The sequence below is a fragment of the Scyliorhinus torazame genome, chromosome 3, assembly GCF_047496885.1.
Source record: "Scyliorhinus torazame isolate Kashiwa2021f chromosome 3, sScyTor2.1, whole genome shotgun sequence".
NCBI lineage: Eukaryota > Metazoa > Chordata > Chondrichthyes > Carcharhiniformes > Scyliorhinidae > Scyliorhinus > Scyliorhinus torazame.
The window spans coordinates 136,853,841-136,873,428 of NC_092709.1; the positions used below are offsets into that span (position 1 = coordinate 136,853,841).

Sequence of the window (19,588 nt, forward strand, 5' to 3'; positions counted from 1 at the left end):
ATAAGACAAACCCCTCATCTATGGCATCAATCCAGTGAACCTCTTCTGCACTGCCTCTAATGCAACTACACTCCTCCTCAAATAAGGGGACCAAAACTGTACACACAATGCCTTGTACAGTTGCAGCAACACTTCCCTACTTTTAAACTCTATCCCTTTAGCTATAAAAGCCAAAATTCTATTTGCCTTCCTTATTACCTGCTGTACCTGCATACTAGTTTTCTGAGATTCATGCACGAGGGCACACCAATCCCCCTGTACTGAAGCACTGAAGTTTCTTTCCGACCAAAATGGATAACCTCCCCGTTAAACCCCATCTACCAGATTTTGGACCACTCCCCTAACCTATCTTTATATACAATTGTAAATTTCTGATTTCCTCATTGCAGCTTACTATCTCACCTGTTTTAGTGTCATCTGCAAATTTGGCTGTGGATACTTCTATTCCTACATCCAAGTCATTAATATATATTGTAAATAGTTGGGGTCTGAGGACTGAACCCTGTGGCACCCCACTAATTACATCTTGCCAACCAAAAAAAGACCCATTTTTCCCAACTCTCTGCCTTCTGTCAGCTAGCCAGTCTTCTATCCACTTCAATGGGGTGAGAATGGAGCTGGACTAAGTGAATTGAAATAGAAGATTGATGGGTGAAGCTGAAACAGAACAAAGATGAGATTATTCGGGTATAGTCAATGTACATCCCCACAAGCGGGAGAAGTAGGGAAACAAATCCAGAGCTCCCTGTATAACAATCGAGGTAGGAATTAAGATAAAGAAGAAAACGTGTGCTTATGACATGTCAGGTTGGTGTTCAGGTGTTCAGTTACCCCATCCCTCATTATAAACTCCAGCAATTTCCCCACCACAGATGTTAGGCTCACCAGTTTGTAATTCCCTGGTTTTCCGCTTTCACCCTTCTTAAGAGGGAAATAGTAAAATGGAATAAAAGCAAAGAGAGAGTACATTTAGGAACTGGTGGCCAACAATTAACAGAAATTCAAAAGTCTTCTATAGGCATGCAGATAGATAAAGAGTGGGGCTGATTAGTGACCTAAAAAGAGGCAGAGGGCATGGCACAGGGACTAAATGAGGACTATGCACCTGTCTTTACGAAGGAAAAACATGCTGCTAAGTCGTAACAAAGGAGGTAGTTGAGACACTGGATAGGTTACAAATTGATAAACGGGAGGTACATAGGAACAGGAGTAGGCCATTCGCCCCCTCGAGCCTGTCCTGCCATTTAATGAAATCATGGCTGATCTGTGGCCTAACTCCATATACCTGCCTTTGACCCATATCCCTTAATATCTTTGCTTAACAAAAATCTATCTATCTCAGATTTAAAATTAAAAACAGTCTATCTTCAACTGCTGTTTGAGGGAGAGAGTTCCAACCCTCTACAATCCTTTGTGAAGAAGTGCCTCCTAACATCTCCTAAATGGTCTATGCCTACTTTTAGACTATGCCCCCTAGTTTTAGAATCCCCCAACCAGTGGAAATAGTTTATCTTTATGTACCCAGCCTTTCCCTGTTAATATCTTGAATACTTCGATCAGATCGCCCCTTAATCTTCTAAACTCTACCAAAAACAAACCTAATTTGTGTAATCTCTCTTAATTTAACCCCAGTAGTCCAGGTATAATTTTTGTATATCTACATTGCACTCTCTCAAAATATCCTTCCTGAGGTATGGTGCCCAGAGCTGCTCACTATACTCCAAGTTGGGTCTGAACTCAGTTTTGTATAGCTGCAGCATAACCTCTGTGTCTCCAGTTCTCTAGATATAAAGGCTCGCATTCCATTAGTCTTTTTGATTATTTTCAGCACTTGTTCCTGACATTTTAAAGATCTATGCACCTGAACCCCTAAGTTTTTTGGACATCTGCTGTACTTAACAACTTTGTATTTAGAAAGTACTCTGTTCTATCCTTTTTGGTCCAAAATGGATAACCTCACAATTGCTTACATAAATTCCATCTGCCCCAATTTTGCCCATTCACCTAGTCTGTCAATATCTCCTTGCAATTTTATGCAACTGTCTACAATGCCACCTAACTTTGTATCATCAGCAAATTTGGACATATGACTTTCTGTGCCACCATCCAAGCCATTAATGAATAATGTGAATAATTAAGGCCTCAATACAGATCTCTGAGGTACACCACTGGTTACCTCCTGCCAATTGGAGTAATTATCCATTATCACCACTCTCTGTCGTCTGCCACAGAACCAATTTCCTAACCATGTCAATAATTTTCCCTCAACTCGTGGGCTTGCACCTTGGGTCTCTTATGTGGAACTTTATCAAATGCCTTATGGAAGTCCATAAACATTTCCCTGTCCACTACATTGGTCACCTCTTCAAAAAAATCAGTACAATTAGTCAGACATGACCTACCCTTCACAACCCATGCTGACTCTCCCTGATCGACCAAAATGTTTTGAGGTGTTCAGTTACCCCATCCCTCATTATAAACTCCAGCAATTTCCCCACCACAGATGTTAGGCTCACCAGTTTGTAATTCCCTGGTTTTCCGCTTTCACCCTTCTTAAGACGTGGAGTGATGTGCAATTTTCCAATCTAGAGGGATTACTCCTGAATCTAGAGAACTCTGAAAGATTATAGTTAGGGCATCTACAGAATGCTCCTCTACACTTTCAACATCTGGTGGAAGCAGTCAGGTCTGGGGATGTGTCACTCTTTAGTTCCAGTAATTTCCGAATTATTGATGTATACATAAGTTAATTGAATTAAGTCCCTATCCTCTATTGACTATTAATTTTTTTCAGGACTTCCGGCAAGTTATCCTTCTTTTCTTCTGTAAATACTGAGGGAAAATAATTGTTGAACAAGCCTGCCATTTCCCCATTATCACTGATATATCCATTTTCAGGTTTTAGTGGACCTACATTGCTCTTGACCATCTGCTTTCCCTTCATATAACAATGATATTTCTTCTTATTGATTTAGACACCCTTGGAAGTTTCCTTTCATTTTCCCTTTTAGTAGCTATTTAAGCTGCTTTGTGACCCTTGCTAGTCTGTATCTAATCCATTTGTCTGGATCTATGCCTGTTTTGCATTTTTGAAAGCCCTTTTAGTTTTATGCTGTCCCTAACCTCTTTAGTTGCCGATGGCTTTTTTTTTGTGAAGGTGTATATTTTCACTCTATATCTTGTTAAATGTTTCTTAATATTCTCCACTGACCTTCAGTCGTTTGACCCATTAACAGATCTTCCCAGCTTACCGTGGAAATAAGCCTTACCCAAGTCTAAACTCCTAGGGCTAGATTCTCTGCAGCCCCGTGCCGAAATCGCGTTCGGTGCGGGGGAGGAGAATCCAATTTCATGCTGAAATCAGGCCCGGCGATTCTCCCGAACCCGAGAATCGGCATGAACGCGGAGTACGCCACGCGGCTGGGGGCCCATTGACAGGGGCCAGCCCAGAGATTCTCCGCTCTCAACCAGCCGAGTTCCAGACACCGTGGAACTAACCTGGTATTGCCTGTCGGGAAGCTGACTCAGTCCGCGGCCGCCCTGGTGGGGGGACGGGAGGACCGGACACCCGGGGGGGGGGGGCTTTATAGGCGGCCGGGGTTAAGATCCACGCGATCAGATCCTCGGGCACACAGCCGATCGGGGGGTGGGGGGGGGGTGGTGTCTAATTTTTAAATCTGCCTCCGTGGTCCGAGTCCACGGGGGCCCGTATCCGCAGCTAAAGCTGCTTGAATTACTCCAGGACCCTGCTAGCCCCCTGCAGGGCATTGAATTAGCTGTACTTTTTTGCAGGAATCTCTAGAGTAAAACAACAGCGTTTTTACGCCGGCGTGGGGACATAGTCCCATTTTGGGAGAATCCAGCCCCTAGTATCAGAATCGTGCTTTTCAACTTCAAATGCTACACTGAATTCAATCATGTATGATTTATTATTTGCTATATGTTCGCACACAGTCCTCCACTTCTATTGCGCAAAATTCCTCACCTGCATATATCTAAATTCACTCCCCTTCAGCAACTCAAACCTCTCCCACAACTCACCCAGACCTGTAAGCCTCCTTTCCAAGTACAAGTCCCTCACCCTCGCCAGCCCCGCGTCCCTCCACTTTCCATACATCCCATTCATCTCCCCCGGCTATAACCTGTGGTTCCCGCATAGTGGTGTCAACTCCGATATTCCCTATAACTTAGTGTCTCCGCAGCTGATTCTACACCCTGACCGTCGACTGTACCAACGGGCTCCCCGTATACCTCCCCGGAGCTAATGGCAGCGGAGCCATCACCATAACCCTCAGCCCTCCTGTAAACTTTATAGCCAGATATATTTATAATTCACTGATTGACCACTAGGAGTCTCATTAGTATATAAATTAATGTTAGAGTCAGGTGACCTCAGACTGACTGGAGAGCTGGAAGAGAGAGGTTGCTTGTGCATGATCATACTGTTATTCATCTGTTGTTTTGTATAGTTGACCCACAATTAATGTTAATAAATCATTTATAGCTTTAGCTACAAGTGTTCTTGTAATATAAATCAGGCAATCCGACAAGAACAAGGACACCGATTTAAGGTCACTATCGGATAAGCCATAATCTTATTAAATGGCAGAGCAGGCTCAGTGAACCGAATAGCCTACTCCTGCTCCTTGTTCGAATGTTTGTATCTAAAGTGATTGGCAAAAGGAGCAACGGTGACATGAAATAATACTTTTTTATACAGTCAGTGGTTAAGGCCTGAAATGTACTGCCAGAGTGTGGTGGAAGGAGATTCAATTGAGGATATTAAAGAGAGTTGGATCATCAGCTGAAGAAAAAAAACATGTGCAGGGCTACATGGAACAGATGGGAAAGTGCGACTATCTGAGTTTCTCTTGCAAAGAGACAGCATGGACATGACAGGCTGAATGGCATTCTTCTGTGCTGCAACCATTTCATAATTCTACAGATGTTCTTAGTAACATTATTGGACTTTAAAATATATTCCAAAATGTGAAGGCTGATATATCTACAAACAGCTCAAATGCTCTTTCCTTTTTAGTTTTCCCTGATGGCCTCGTTTCCAGATGACACACTTGGAATTCTATCATTTTGTGTTTGTGCAATCATCATTGGATTAATTCAGGTATGGATTAATTGAGATATGGATTAAATTATGTGGCTTGTGACAATCTGGCTGCAAGGGATTAGCAAGTGAGGGAAATATTTGGAAAGGTCAAGCCAATAATGCAGGATGACGCTGTAAGTCATGATAACCAGAGTTTGACAGGAAGCGACACAACGTGCAAACATAACAGTGCTTCATGAAGTAATGTCAGAATAGGGACAAATGGTAAAATGACATCATTAAAGGCTCTTTATCTGAATGGACAAAACATTTATAACAAGATAGATGAATTGATAGCACAAGTGAAAATAAATGAGTAGAATATCAGAGCCTTTCTCCAATTGTGCTGTTAATACATAGATACATAGAAGATAGGAGCAGGAGGAGGCCTTTTGGCCCTTCGAGCCTGCTCCGCCATTCATCGCGATCATGGCTGATCATCCAACTCAGTAGCCTAATCCTATAGATTAAGGAGGGAGTTCCAGGATTTTGACTCGGGACAACGAAGGAACGATGATATAGTTGCAAGTCAGGATGGTGCATGACTTGCTGTGAAACTTGCAGGTGGTAGTGTTCCCATGAGTCTACTGACCTATCCTTTTAGGTGGTTGAGGTCACAGATTTGGAAAGAGCCATCAAAGAATCCTTGGCAAGTTTCTACAATGCAATCTTGTAAATATCTTGCTTCATCTTGGATAGTGTTGTTGGAGCTGCATTCATCCAGATAAGTGGAGATTATTCCTTCACACTGCTGACTTGTGCTTTGAAGATGGTGGGACAGGCTTTGGGAGTCAGGTGATGACTACTTACTGCTGAATTCAAAGCCTCTGACCTGTTCTTGTCACAGCATTGCTTGCACAGTTTAGTTTCTGGTCAACGGTAAGTCCTCGGATGTTGTTGGTGCCGGATTCATTGATGGTAATGCCCTGAACCCCAAATAGAGATGATTATATTTCTCTTGTTGGAGATGACCATTGCCTGGCACTTCTGTGGCGTGAATTTTATTTGCTGCTTATCAGCAGACGCCTGAATGTTGCCTAGGTGTTGCTGCCTATGGACATGAACTGTTTTATTATCTGAAGAGTTGCAAATGGAATCGAACGCTGCAATCATTGTTGTTGAACTGCCCTGTGGAACTCCTAAATTCCTAGTGACTTCAATTTATCTAGCACTCTTATGCCCTTCTTGGTCAATACTGCATTCATATCAAGGGCAGTCGCTCTCACCTCACCTATGGAATGCAATTCTTTTGTCCATGTTTGTTCTAAGGCTTTAATGAAGTCTGGAAATGAGTGACTCTCGTGCAATCTGTGTGTTGACTCAGTGAACCACCCAGGTTTACAATTTTGCCATGTTTTCTTGTCTGCAGTTTTTGTTTAAACAATATCTTATGACAAGTAATCATATTGATTTCAAAATTGCAAAAAACGCTTTGTTTACCTTGTTCAAGAGGGTATTTCTAGTCATGCTTAGAACTTTGTAATCCTTGATGGCTCAATGGTAAATGCATTGTAATGTACTGATGTCATTATCGGGAGATATTAGAAATGTGGGTTCCGAAATGGGTTCAAAAATGAAGCAGACAATTTAAAAGGTTTAAACAGATTGAAGAAAAATGCTGCTAGCCCAAACTCAAAGGGCTACACCCATACCTGGCTGAGTCACATGCTCCCATTCAGACTTAAACTCATTAGGAAATCCTAATGTGATTCACCATAGACCCATTGTCTTTTGGGACATTCCTGCATGAGAGCCATTATCCCATTAACAGAGTTTGATGACCTAATGGTCTATCAATGGAAGGTAGTTGCATATTAATGGCGTAGCTCTACCTTTTGTGGAAACGGGAATGGGCTATCAGCCAAATAACGAGAATAGATTCAAGCTTGCACCTCAGGGGAGAAGCTTTGTTTGCAGGGCTGGATGGAGCTTAGAGAGAGAGAGAAATCTTTTTGTGATCAAAGGCAGAAACAGATGGGTTGCAAGGAGACAGGTCCGGAAACCTGGAAGCAGAATGCTGTGGAGAGCAGCCAGTCAGGTCATGAAGTCTGCTAGCTTTAAAATATAAGCAGCCGAGGAACAGGTCATGGGAACTGCCACAGAGCGACAAAGCTTTGAAAAAGGTTTCTGAAAAAGATGTCCTAACAGAAGAAAGATTTCTTCCTAATAAGTGCTGGTTTTGCCTGGATGTGTAAGTGGAATGGGAGTTATATTTTAATGCCAAGTGTTGTTTAATGGAACCTCGTGTGTTAAAGTTAAGAAACTGCTCATAATCTGTTAATGTTAGAACTGTGAAGTTTGAAAGTTTAAATATTCTTTTGTTTTAATAAAGTTTTGTTCATAAAATAACAAAGCCCAATTTAATATATTATCACCCCTGGAACGAATCTTGTCTTTACTGCAAAGTCTTAAAACTTTACACGTCTTGTTCAGTATCTTAATCTTTGTTGAGGGCTAACTGACTCGGCATCCATAACACTGAACCATACAGAATTTTAAAATTCTGAGTTTTGATCCGGAATTTATGCTGAACTATTTGATTGAGGGAGGGAGAAAATAAATCAACCACCATTCTTGTTTCCTAATCTCAGTTCATTGACTAGCACTTTTAAAATATGCTTATGTGAATATTAGGGAAAGACAGGCTCAACATTGGAGGAAGACAGGCTCAAGTTCACCTGTTCTCCCCAGGTGTAAGAGGCCTACTGTATCCATTTGTCTGGACTTACTAACTAGTGCTGCTGCCACCCTGGAAATGTAGACCTACATGAGACATTGAGAAAGGAGGAAAATGTGTACTTTTGGATGACATATAACTAGCATGTTCAAATGAATATAGAGTATTCTGTAAATGAAGAAACTTCATACAACTAACTTCCCCCCTTTCTAATTTGATAACAGGCTGTGATTGTGATTTACGGATTCCACCGACCTTACTTATTGAATGCTCATATATGTGCTTCAGAAGATCAATTTTCTTATAAGTACCAAATTTTAAAGATGATTTTACGAGCTCCAGCTCTCTTCCTTTTAGCAGGGATCTTGTCTTTCATCTATTGCCCAGTGGTAAGTTTCTTTTCCCTATGCTCAATTTTAAAGCGCTCGGTAGATTTGTTTGTACATGCTTGGCACCTTCAAGAACCATTGGCGGGATTCTCCGGTAGCCGACCCTGAAATCGGGAAATGCAATTCGGCAGAGAATAGCTTCCGACACCAAAATCGCGGCAGGCATCAATTTCATTCCAAATCGCGATTCTTCATAACCTGAAAAGGCGTACAGTAGGCACCGTTTGCATATCATTAGCGGGCCTGTCCCGGTACTTCCCAGGGCCTCCGCAATTCTCCGCCTCCGATGGGCCGATTTCCCGACGGCATGGTTCACTTGTGCTTTTAAAAATTGTGAAACAGGCGTGGCGGCTGCTGAGGGAGAGAGAGGGGGTACGAAGGTGTCCAACATGGCCATAGTTTGCTGACAGTTGTGTCACTGGCCAAGGGGCTTCTGCTAGGGCTGGTGGGAGTAGGGGGGGTTGCCAGGAGATGGGCTGTGGGGTCAGGGTGGACAGACACGGAACACCATTGCCACACCTTGCAAGGCAGCCATGCAGCTGCGCACGCCTGTAATAGCCTGCTTTGAACCTGGCGCCACGGGTCATATAGGTGTTCCCCCTGGGTGCTCTCTGGCCCCAGACAACCCATCAGCTATATGGGCATGCTCCAGCACAACCAGTGCCATCTTTTTGGCTGGGATACATGTGTGTAGGGAGTGTAATGTGTATGCTTGTCAGCCTCCCGAGTGACGATCATGGATCCGGCGTACCCCGCACCATTTTTCAGTGGAATCGATTGTGTTCCATGCGGTACCGGTGCTAGCCCCTCAATTGTAGCAGAATCGGTCCAAGTGCGTCGCCGGGTTTTCTGTTGTAAAAGTCCACGGATTCTCCGTTGGCATCTACACCTAGTCTCCGAAACGGAGAATCCCACCCCATATCTGCAAAATGTTATCTGAAGTAAAAGGTTTGCAACTAAAAGATTCAGGAATGTGTAGCAACTCAAATTTGTTAAATAAAATCAGCCACCTAGAAACATGATCTCCTAAAAGTTGCTAATTTTGATGGTGAAAATGCTTCGCTTCAAATGTAGGAACCAAGTATTTTGCTGCCTCATATATTTTAATTGTAACTTCAACTACTATAGTCCTATGTGAGTAGAAAACTGTAACAATTGCGTACACTGAAAAAAAGTTAGTTTCCAAATGCTATAGACCATGGGTGGGATTCTCCACTACCCGGCGGGGCGGGTGGTCCGGCGCCGAGGAGTGGCATGAACCACTCTGGCGTGGGGCCGCCCCGAACGTGGGGAATCCTCCGCACCTTCAGGGGCTAGGCCGGCGCCGGAGTGGTTTACGCCTCGCCCGGCCGGCGCCGAAGGGCCTCCACCGGCCGGCGCGAGTTGGCGCATGCGCAGGAGCGCCAGCGAGTGCTGGTGTCATCCCAGCGCATGCGCCGGGGGTTCATCTCCACGTCAGCCATGGCGGAGGACCACAGCAGCTGACACGGAGGAATAGAGTGCCCCCATGGCACAGGCCCGCCCGCGGATCGGTGGGCCCCGATCGTGGGCCATGCCACTGTGGGGGCATCCCCCAGGGCCAGATCTTCCCCCCCCCCCCCCCCGAGGACCCCGGAGGCCGCCCGTGCAGCCAGGTGCCACCGGTAAGTACCTACTCTAAGTTACGCCGGCCGAAAACGGGCGGCCACTCAGCCCATAGCGGGCCGGAGAATCGCCGAGGGGGGGCGCTGCTAGCAGCCGCCAACCGGCGCGGCGCGATTCCCGCCCCCGCCAACTCCCCGGCGCCGGAGAATTCGGCAGCCGGCGGGGGCGGGATTCACGCCGCCCCCCCGGCGATTCTCCGACCCAGCGGGGGGGGTCGGAGAATCCCGCCCCGCCTCATATTGTACTGTGAATCATGGCAAAATAATAGAAACCAAAGTGTACAAAACAATTTTGCAACATCAGTAGGTAGGATCCTGTCATGTCGCAAATTTGATTTTTTTGTTTAATTGATCAAACTTGAGATGCCCCCCATCTGTAATCCAGAAATGTTATAATTTTGGAAGATTTGGAACATCAGACCTCAAAAGTTTCAAGAACCTTTATTAAAATACAATATTCAGGTTTCATTGAGAAGCTTGCCTCTTTTAACATGCACGGTGGCACAGTGGTTAGCACAATTGCTTCACAGCTCCAGGGTCCCAGGTCCGATAGCTGGCTTGGGTCACTGTCTGTGCAGAGTCTGCACATTCTCCCCGTGTGTGCGTGGGCTTCCTCCGGGTGCTCCAGTTTCCTCCCACAGTCCAAAGATGTGCAGGTTAGGTGGATTGGCCGTGCTAAATTGCCCTTAGTGCCCAAAATGCCCTTAGTGTTGGGCGTGGTTACTTGGTTATGGGGATAGAAAAGAACAAAAAAAAGAAAGAAAGAACAAAGAAAAATTACAGCACAGGAACAGGCCCTTCGGCCCTCCCAGCCTGACCGATCCAGATCCTTTATCTAAATCTGTTGCCTATTTTCCAAGGATCTACTTCCCTCTGTTCCCCGCCCGTCTAGATAGGGTGGAGGTGTGGGCTTGGGTAGGGTGCTCTTTCCAAGAGCTGGTGCAGACTCGATGGGCCGACATGGCCTCCTTCTGCACTGTTGATTCTATGATGATTCTATGAACATATCTAGTGATGATCTGAACCAAATATGTATCTTCCACAGATGACAGCAATACTATGTAATGGTAAATAGATCACATAATCTTATTATTGAAATACTGTGGATCCCTCAAAAATGTGCCAGAACTGTCTCTTGTCTTTGTGTATGATTTCCCCTTCATAGGAACTTCTCTCAAGGGTGTAATCACCTGACAAACTACTTCTAGTATCAAAGGTTCACTTCATCGTTTACCATAATTGGTTGAATTACAATTACTGGAGTCTACATTAGGCTGTAAAAAAATCTGTCTTGTCTGTTGGCCGCTTACTACAATGGACTGAAATTTCCTGTAAATTTGCACCCAAACAAATGTCTTAATTGGCAAGTGAACATTTTCAGCACAGAAGTTTTATAAAAATTGAATGTAAGTGACAAACACCTGTTTTCACACTGCCAAAATTTCCTTGAACTTTTGTGCTGGTTCTTCCAAATCTCTGCCCTTTGCTCATTCACATATCTCTACCCCACCCAAAAGACCTGCAATTGCACTGTTTCAAAATGGATGAAACTTTAAGCCCAAAGTTTTGATCACAAGACCCAAAGTTATATTTCTGGTATGTTACAGTTTTCAGAGTTTGTTTTAGATACAATATATTTCTCTTTTCTCTGATCTACACTATATTTTCTATATTTGTTATGGTGTCAAAATAAGGCACATTAAAATCTGTGAAACTTCCTTGATTGCATTTTCTTAAATATAATAATGTGCCTTCAAATACGATTGTTCATACTTAGAACATATGGTGCAGGTTTTACACTCTCCTTGGACATCCAATTGTTTTGCACTCCTTTTAAAATTCCAGCGTATGCAGTGAGATAGGCAAGAAATTTTGACTGCAGAATAGGCTTGAATTTTTTCTGTCAAGTTGTGCAAGTTTTTTTTTATAACTATTGAGGTAGGGTTATCTGTTTTTGTTAATATTGTCTCCAGTTGAGGTAGGGTTTGTGTAATGTCTGTTTTTGTTAATGTTGTCGCCAGTTGCATTATATATTTTTTCCACCTATGAACTAAAAGAAAGCCTGAAGCCAATATTGGTCTCAATCAGTGGCCAGTTGATTATGCCTGTGAAGCCCAATTCGGGTAACATCATGCTACGTGTGGCTGCATAAAACATATTGTTAAGCGTTGTTGGTTTTACTAGGAACAAGTTATGTTTTCCATGTTTTATTAGTAAGCTCCAGCCACTAAAGTATGTTAATTTACATTTTTTGCAGTTCACACACCATGTGAAATTCTAGATTGCATCTGGACTATTTTTTAAATGTGGATGTTGATGCTTCAGACATAGGTCCATGCAATACCCTGCAAGTAATAACTTGCAAGTGATTCAAATTATGGTCCTGGATGAGTAAAAAGGCTCAAAGGTTCCTGGACGGGATTCTCTAATCCCGCGTTTTACGACGGCGTGACCGGGCCGAGCCGAGGACTAATTCTGACCCCTACAGGGGGCCAGCACGGCACTGGAGCGGTTCACGCCGCTCCAGCTGCCGATCCTGGCGTGAACTGTGCGCAGCGGGATCCGCGCATGCGCAGTGGCACCGGCACCAACGCACACATGCGCAGTAGCCTCCTTCAACGCGCCAGCCCCGACGCAACATGGCGCAGGGTTACAGGGGCCGGCGTGTAGGAAAGGAGGCATCCACCCGGGGTCGGACAGGCCGCCGCCCCCGACCCTTCAACGGCGAGTTCCCGCCGGCTGAGAGCAGGTGTGGACGGCGGCGGCGGGACTAGGCGTTTTTACAACGGCCACTCGGCCCATCCCGGGCAGAGAATCGGCGGGCCAGCCGCGTAGAGTGGCCCCTGATCGATGCTGGACGTCGGGGCGGCGTGGCGCGGGTGGTGCTGAGAGAATCCCGCCCCCTATATTTCCAAGTAATAATCATGAAGTTCATGAGGTTTATAGTTTAATTTAGCTCTTGGCAGTACCTGAACTAGTTGGGATATGCATTGAACATGTTTTACATTGACATGCAGTTATTGATTCTGCTTGTGTTGAATAGATATAGTGATTTCAATAATAGGACTCCAGTGGAGTGCAGCACTTACAGGGAGTGAGTGCATAGCAGGAAATCCCTGGTGTACAGGCTAATGAAGTGATAATCATGGGCTGTGCACATATAATTTCTTGCCCTGTGTTCTCTGCTGGAAGTTCAGAATTGATGCCCGTATAATTTAGTATGCATCCACTATACATTCAAGTTGCAGTGACACCCCAATACATTTTCTCCTGTTTCTTTATACAGTAGTACAGTTACAGACTATATCATTATTGCATAATATATGAATCAAGGTAGTACCATAGGCACAAGGGACTGAATGGTTTCCTTTTCTGCTGACTATTGTATTTTCATGTAAATATGTTAACCAACAGTATTGCATTTTATGCTATATCAGGGTATGATTTCAAATTGCTTTTCATGATAGCCGACTTTCTTTTTCACAGGCATATGCAGTACTTGCACTTGTCATCTTTCTCCCATACATTACGCAGTGTACACAATGGTGTAGAAACAAAATAAAGGGTGAGTATATGAAATGAGCCACTTGCTTTATGGTTATTGTCCCACTTAGAAATTTTAATTCTTAGGAAGGGCGGTTACTATTTTGAACAGCCAAGATATCATTCCCTGTCCCACCTCCCAACATTATCACAGTGATTGTGGAAAGGCAATTAAGCTCCAGCTTTTCTCTTGAGGAATGAGGATACATGTTGGAAAGTGGTAAGGATAATTCATACATAGAATTCCTACAGTGCAGGAGGCTATTTGGTCCATCGAGTCAGCACAGACCTTCTGAAAGAGCACCCTAACCAGGCCCACCCTCTCCCACACCATCCCTGTAATCTAACCTGCACATCCCTGGACACTAAGGGGCAATTTAGCATGGCCAATCCACCTAACCACATAGTTCGATGTGGGAGGAAACTGGAGCACCCGGAGGAAACGCAGACACGGGGAGAAAGTGCAAACTCCACTTAGCCAGTCACCCAAGGCTGGAATTGAACCCGGTTCTCTGGCGCTCTGAGGCAGCAGTGCTAACCACCGTGCCACCCCATAATCTAAAGGAGTACAAATTTTACACTTGTTTTAATAGCATTTCTATGGTTTTCCTGCTTTAAATTAAAATATATACAAATTGAGTGTGAAAGAGGGAAAAAAACTATTTACATACTTTATGTTCCATGCAAGGTCCAAAAGAACTTCAGAGAGTGCCATTTTATTCATTTCACCCAAATGAACCACTGAGCAAGGAGCGTGTGGAGGCTTTTAGCGATGGGGTGTTTGCTATTGTTGCAACACTTCTTATTTTAGATATATGGTAAGTTTTTTTTTGTGTAAGTTACATCATTAAGCTTTTTAATAATAATCTTTATTGTCACAAGTATTGCTTTCATTAAAACTGCAATGAAGTTACTGTGAAAAGCCCCTAGTCGCCACACTACTTGCCATGTTTTACACTGTTAACTAATTTTGTTTGTTTTTTATTGATACAAGTAATGTGAGGTATATCAGTAGAAACCACTAATGGATTATTCACCCATAGTTAGCACTGAACTGTGGATTCCTAACCTCACCAAAATTTGCTTAGTAAGGATTGTCAAGAAAGATGCAGTCTTTTGCCCATTAGCATCTTTAATGTTTTATCCATGCGACAGCCAGATTTGAAAAGTATGTTTTTAACTTATTTTTACACCTAGAATTGACTTAACAAGTGGTGAGTTTTTAAACTTCAACTATCTTCACATCAGAAAATAATTCAGGGATATTTTGGTCACATTATGGCAGGCCATAAATCCTTGGCAATATGTTTATAATTGAGATAGGTGTTGTGAAAAGGTTTAATTTTATGATTCGTATATCGTAAGAATATAATTTAATTTTGTGGAAATTGAATTTTTAAATTTATGCAAAGTGGGTGGATAAACACAGGTTTGAAAAACTGGTAAGACACACCCTAAAGATAATTACCACTCAAAGGATAGTTCATGTTTATTTAAAGGAGATACAAGTGTGAAAAAAATAAACAATATGTGGCCCCATTGAGTGTTGGCAGAGATGAGGGGCGTCGTTCTCCGACCCCCCACCGGGTTGGAGAATTGCCGGGGGCTGCCGTGAATCCCGCCCCCGCCAGTTGCCGAAGTCTCCGGTACCGGATATTCGGCGGGGGCGGGAATCGTGCCGCGCCAGTTAGCGGGCCTCCCCCGCTGGATTCTCCGGCCCAGATGGCCCGAAGTCCAGCCGATAAATTGCCTGTCCCACCGGCGTGGATTAAACCACCTTTTGAACGGCGGGACAAGGCGGCGTGGGCGGGCTCCGGGGTCCTGGGGGGGGGCGCGGGGCGATCTGGCCCCGGGGGGTGCCCCCACGGTGGCCTGGCCCGCGATCGGGGCCCACTGATCCGCGGGCGGACCTGTGTCATGGGGGCACTCTTTCCCTTCCGCCTCCGCCACGGTCTCCACCATGGCGGAAGTGGAAGAGACTCCCTCCATTGCGCATGCGTGGGAAACTGTCAGCGGCCGCTGACGCTCCCGCGCATACGCCGCCCCGAGATGTCATTTCCGCGCCAGCTGGCGGGGCAACAAAGGCCGTTTCCGCCAGCTGGCGGGGCGGAAATTCCTCCGGCGCCGGCCTAGCCCCTCAATGTTGGGGCTCGGCCCCCAAAGATGCGGAGCATTCCGCACCTTTGGGGTGACGCGATGCCCGTCTGATTGGCGCCGTTTTGGGCGCCAGTTGGCGGACATCGCGCCGTTTCGGGAGAATTTCGCCCGAGATGGCTACAGTTTTCTTCACAAGGGGTTTAAATTATTCATGTAGGTACCACAAGGTTTGGAAGCCGTAGGTAAACAAAGGAAGTTCTTCAGCACCCACGTACTTTTCAGATCACAGGACAGGTTTGGAAATTATGACCTGAATTTTGCGTTTATAAGGCGCGGGCGTTTGGCGGGCCCAGCAGCAGGTATGGAATCTGCTCCTGGGCGATATTGCGTTGCCAGCACTATTTCACACTGGGTGGCCAATAAAGGCCCGCTCAGCATGAAACGTTTCCTCTGGTTGGGTTGATGGTCCTGGCAGGGGCAGAAGCTAGTCGGACACTGGGTCCAATGCAGAACTGGTGGAGAAATTAAAAACTGCAGAGTTAGGTCCCTGATGACTGTCAAGAGTTGTAGTGGAGGCTGAAAGAGCAATCTGGAAGGAATCGAATAACTGACTTGTTGGCCAGTCAAGGCCTCAGTATCTGGTGGGCATGGGAGACAGGAGGGCAAGACCATTGGACACACTGCACCCTGTTTCTGGCATGAGTGCCTAGGCATACTAGTTGAGGAGGTTGGTGTCAGCTGTGATGTTCCGATGCCAAGGGTCTGCAAGAGGATGCCACCCCATCTAACAAAGAAGACCTGGGCAGAGGTGGCCGCCCAGGTCAGCAGGCACGACGTGGTGCACCACAGTTGGATACAGTGCCGCAAAAGGTTTAATGATCTTCGGGGTCGGCACGGTGAGTACAGATTTGGCATAGAAATGTGTAGTCGGGTAGCTGTATTTTTGTGTTGTCAGGTGTAAAAGGGTGCGTGCCAACTGGCACGTAAGTCTGCATGAGGCTGGAAGATCAGGGTCGCAGGCTGCAATGCTGCTGCAGGGAGAGGTAGCACGAATGATAAATTCTCTTCTACCCTTTCAGGAGAAGGGAAGCCTTAATTCAGCCAAGCGTACAAGAATGGTGGGTGGGGAGCCCAGCGTCCTAGTCCTCATGTTACGAAATGGATGCCCTAGAGCTGGAATGGCACCACAGAGCTCACTCCACCAGTCATGGAGAGACAAGTATCTCAGAGGAAGGTAGGAATGCAGTGTACAGATGTGAGACTGGCAGAGAGTACAGTGTGGGAATGTATCACTCTGCCCAACTCTTCCTCCCACTTGCATCTGACCTCCTCCACAGGAGCATTATCGTGCAGTTCTCCATTTTCCAGCAGCCCATCTAACATGAGAATTGATTAAGTGACAATTGAATGTACTGACATATTGTATTTCTCCTTCAGATGCAACATCCTCAGGCTCCAGAGACCTCCAGGATTCCCCTTTAACTCCTGAGGAGGGGACACAGAACGATGCCCCCGTGTCACGCCTTCTCTCTCAACCAGGCACCAGCTCAGATACAAACACATCAGTGGGAATTAGTTCATTGGTTCAGATGGTAATGCACAGTAGGGAGGACACGGTACAATCTAACGAGGAGCTGGTGGAGACAGAGAGTGCCCAGGGCGCAGGCAGTCAGAGGACTGCTGGAAATCAGGAGCATCCTGATTCTGAGGTAGATGATGAGTTTCAGGAATCGTCACCAGGTGGCAGACATTGGGGGCGAGATTCTCCACTCCCGCGCCGGTTGGGAGAATCGCCTGGGCCGCCAAAATTTCCCGCGACGCTGGTCCGACGCCCTCCCGCGATTCTCCCAAGCGGCGGGAACGGCCCCGTCGAGTTTCGCAGGCCGGAGAATCGCCGGAGACACCCAAAATGGCGATTCTCCGGCACCCCCGCTATTCTCAGGCCCCCCCCGCTATTCTCAGGCTCGGATAGGCCGAGCGGCCAGGCCAAAACGGCCGGTTCCCCCGGCGCCGTCCACACCTGGTCGCTGCCGTCGGGAACAGCACGGGAATGCTGGGGGGGGGGGGGGGGGGATCCTGCACCGGGGGGTACCTCAAATGTGGGATGGCCCGCGATCGGTGCCCACCGATCGTCGGGCCGTCCTCTCTGAAGGAGGACCTCCTTCCTTCCGCGGCCCCGCAAGATCCATCCGCCATCTTCTTGCGGGGCAGACTCGGAGAGGACGGCAACCACGCCGGCGCATGCGCGGGTGACGCCAGTTATGCGGCGCCGGCCGCATCATGTATGCGGCGCCGCCTTTACGCGGCGACAAGGCCTGGCGTGTGTAGATGACGCAGCCCTGCTCCTAGCCCATTATCTGGCCCTGAATCGGTCGGGATAGGGGCCGTTTCGCGCCGTCGTGAACCTCAACGGCGTTCACGACGGCGAGGGCACTTCGGCGCGGGAGTGGAGAATCCCGCCCTGGATGTCCAGCAAGATGCGCGGGAAGATCTAGCAGAGATTCCTGAGGGTCTGTGTGTCATGGCCTATGTCATGGAGGAGTCCATGAGGATCAGGAGCATTGTGTTGACCCTGAGCACCGAGCGCACCTTTTCTTCATTAAGGAAGTGGCGATTCCAGGCAGCAGCTCCAGAAACAAAATCAAGTGTTCCGGTGGGTTGGGGGCCTACGAGTCCACACACGAGCAGTGAACTCGAGAGGTCATTGTTAGTGTAAGAGATGGATGAGGCACCTAGTCTCTCTGCTAGGTGCCCATCCATCAGTGGTGAGCAGGAAGGTTGAAACAAAGCTCATGCTGGCAGACGAGCTGAATGTCATCGGAATGCTCCTCTCAGTGCTCCGGAGGAGGGTAGTACCTCCTCCGACCTTCTGTCAGCGACCATCTCATCTGAGGCAACTTGGGCTCAGCCGGCCAGGGGACAACTGCCACGGTCATCAGGACTGACATAAGAGCAGAGTTAACAGGCTGCCTCCATTGCCACTGCCAGCAGAGTGGAGGCACCAAGACGCAGCACCCACAAATGTAAGTTTAAGGCACCTTGAGCACAACAGGGGTTTCTCCTAGGTGACATTTATTTGTATTTCACATCTCTCTTGATGGTGTGATCATTAACACCAGAAAATGTTATGCTTGTTTCTTTGAATATTTCATTCAGTTGTAGTGGGCTGAATATGCATGTGGTTCTTATAGGTGCGGTAGCGCAGGAGCTTTGAATTTTATTGCATCGGCTATGATTGGAATTTGAGGTCTGGATTTGCGCATCACAAATGTCTTGAACGGAGGCAGCGCCCTTGGCATGAACTGGATTCGATGTCACGGCAGTCCAGCAAACGTTACACATTATCAAGGCCTCCCTGCATCCCTGAAGGTTCCTGACATCTGCCTTCACAATCTCCCCCTGTGCCTGCCCAGGCTCCTCATCAGACCCATCAGTAGATTCAACTTGTGACATCTAGAGCTGCCTCTGATCCTCGGCCTCCAGTCGTTCTCCCTTTGCCATAGCCAGATTGTGCAGAGCACAGTAGGCAACAACTATAAGGGACACGCGTTCTGGAAATACTGCAGTACTCCCCCGATCGGTCCAGGTATCTGAACCACATCTTCAGCAGCCCAATGGTTCTCTCTGCCACTGCCCTTGTGGAGGAATGTCTCCTGCTATACATTTGCTCCGCCTCTTGGTTGCTGGAGTGTGGGCCTGAATCACCCATTTGAGAGAAAGCCTTAATCACCCAGGAGCCATCCATCCAAACGAGCAGGAGCGATGAACAGCCTTTGTACCTGTGAGTGTCACAAATTGTAAGCATCATCTGAGCTGCTAGGGTAACGGGCACAGACTTGAAAGATTTGTGTCTTGTGGTTGCAGATGATCTGCACGTTCATTGAACCCCGTAAGGTTCACGAAGGCTCCCGGCTCACCTGCAGGTGCCTTGATGGTCCATGGCGTCCTTAATGAGTGGAAGCCTGCAATCGGTGCAAAGTCTCTCGCTCTCTTAGCTTGGCTGACCTCATCCACACAGTAATGGATGAATGTTATCACCCATCTGAACAAAGCGTCAGTGACGAGTATAAATTGTTGTTTTTCCCTTATATCTGTATTCTTGCAAAGTGTCATGCTGAGTGCAAGATGAAAAGCT

General features: G+C 46.5%; 1 protein-coding gene across 1 annotated transcript in view; it reads left to right on the forward strand.

Moving 5' to 3' along the window:
• Positions 1 to 19,588, forward strand: part of tmem175 (transmembrane protein 175) — a 40,928-nt gene that overhangs the window by 18,611 nt on the left and 2,729 nt on the right. The window contains exons 6-9 of the mRNA XM_072496249.1: positions 5,039 to 5,122; positions 8,006 to 8,170; positions 13,300 to 13,378; positions 14,045 to 14,174. Of these exons, the coding sequence (XP_072352350.1) occupies positions 5,039 to 5,122; positions 8,006 to 8,170; positions 13,300 to 13,378; positions 14,045 to 14,174 (458 nt within the window). The remainder of the gene's footprint in view (positions 1 to 5,038; positions 5,123 to 8,005; positions 8,171 to 13,299; positions 13,379 to 14,044; positions 14,175 to 19,588) is intronic.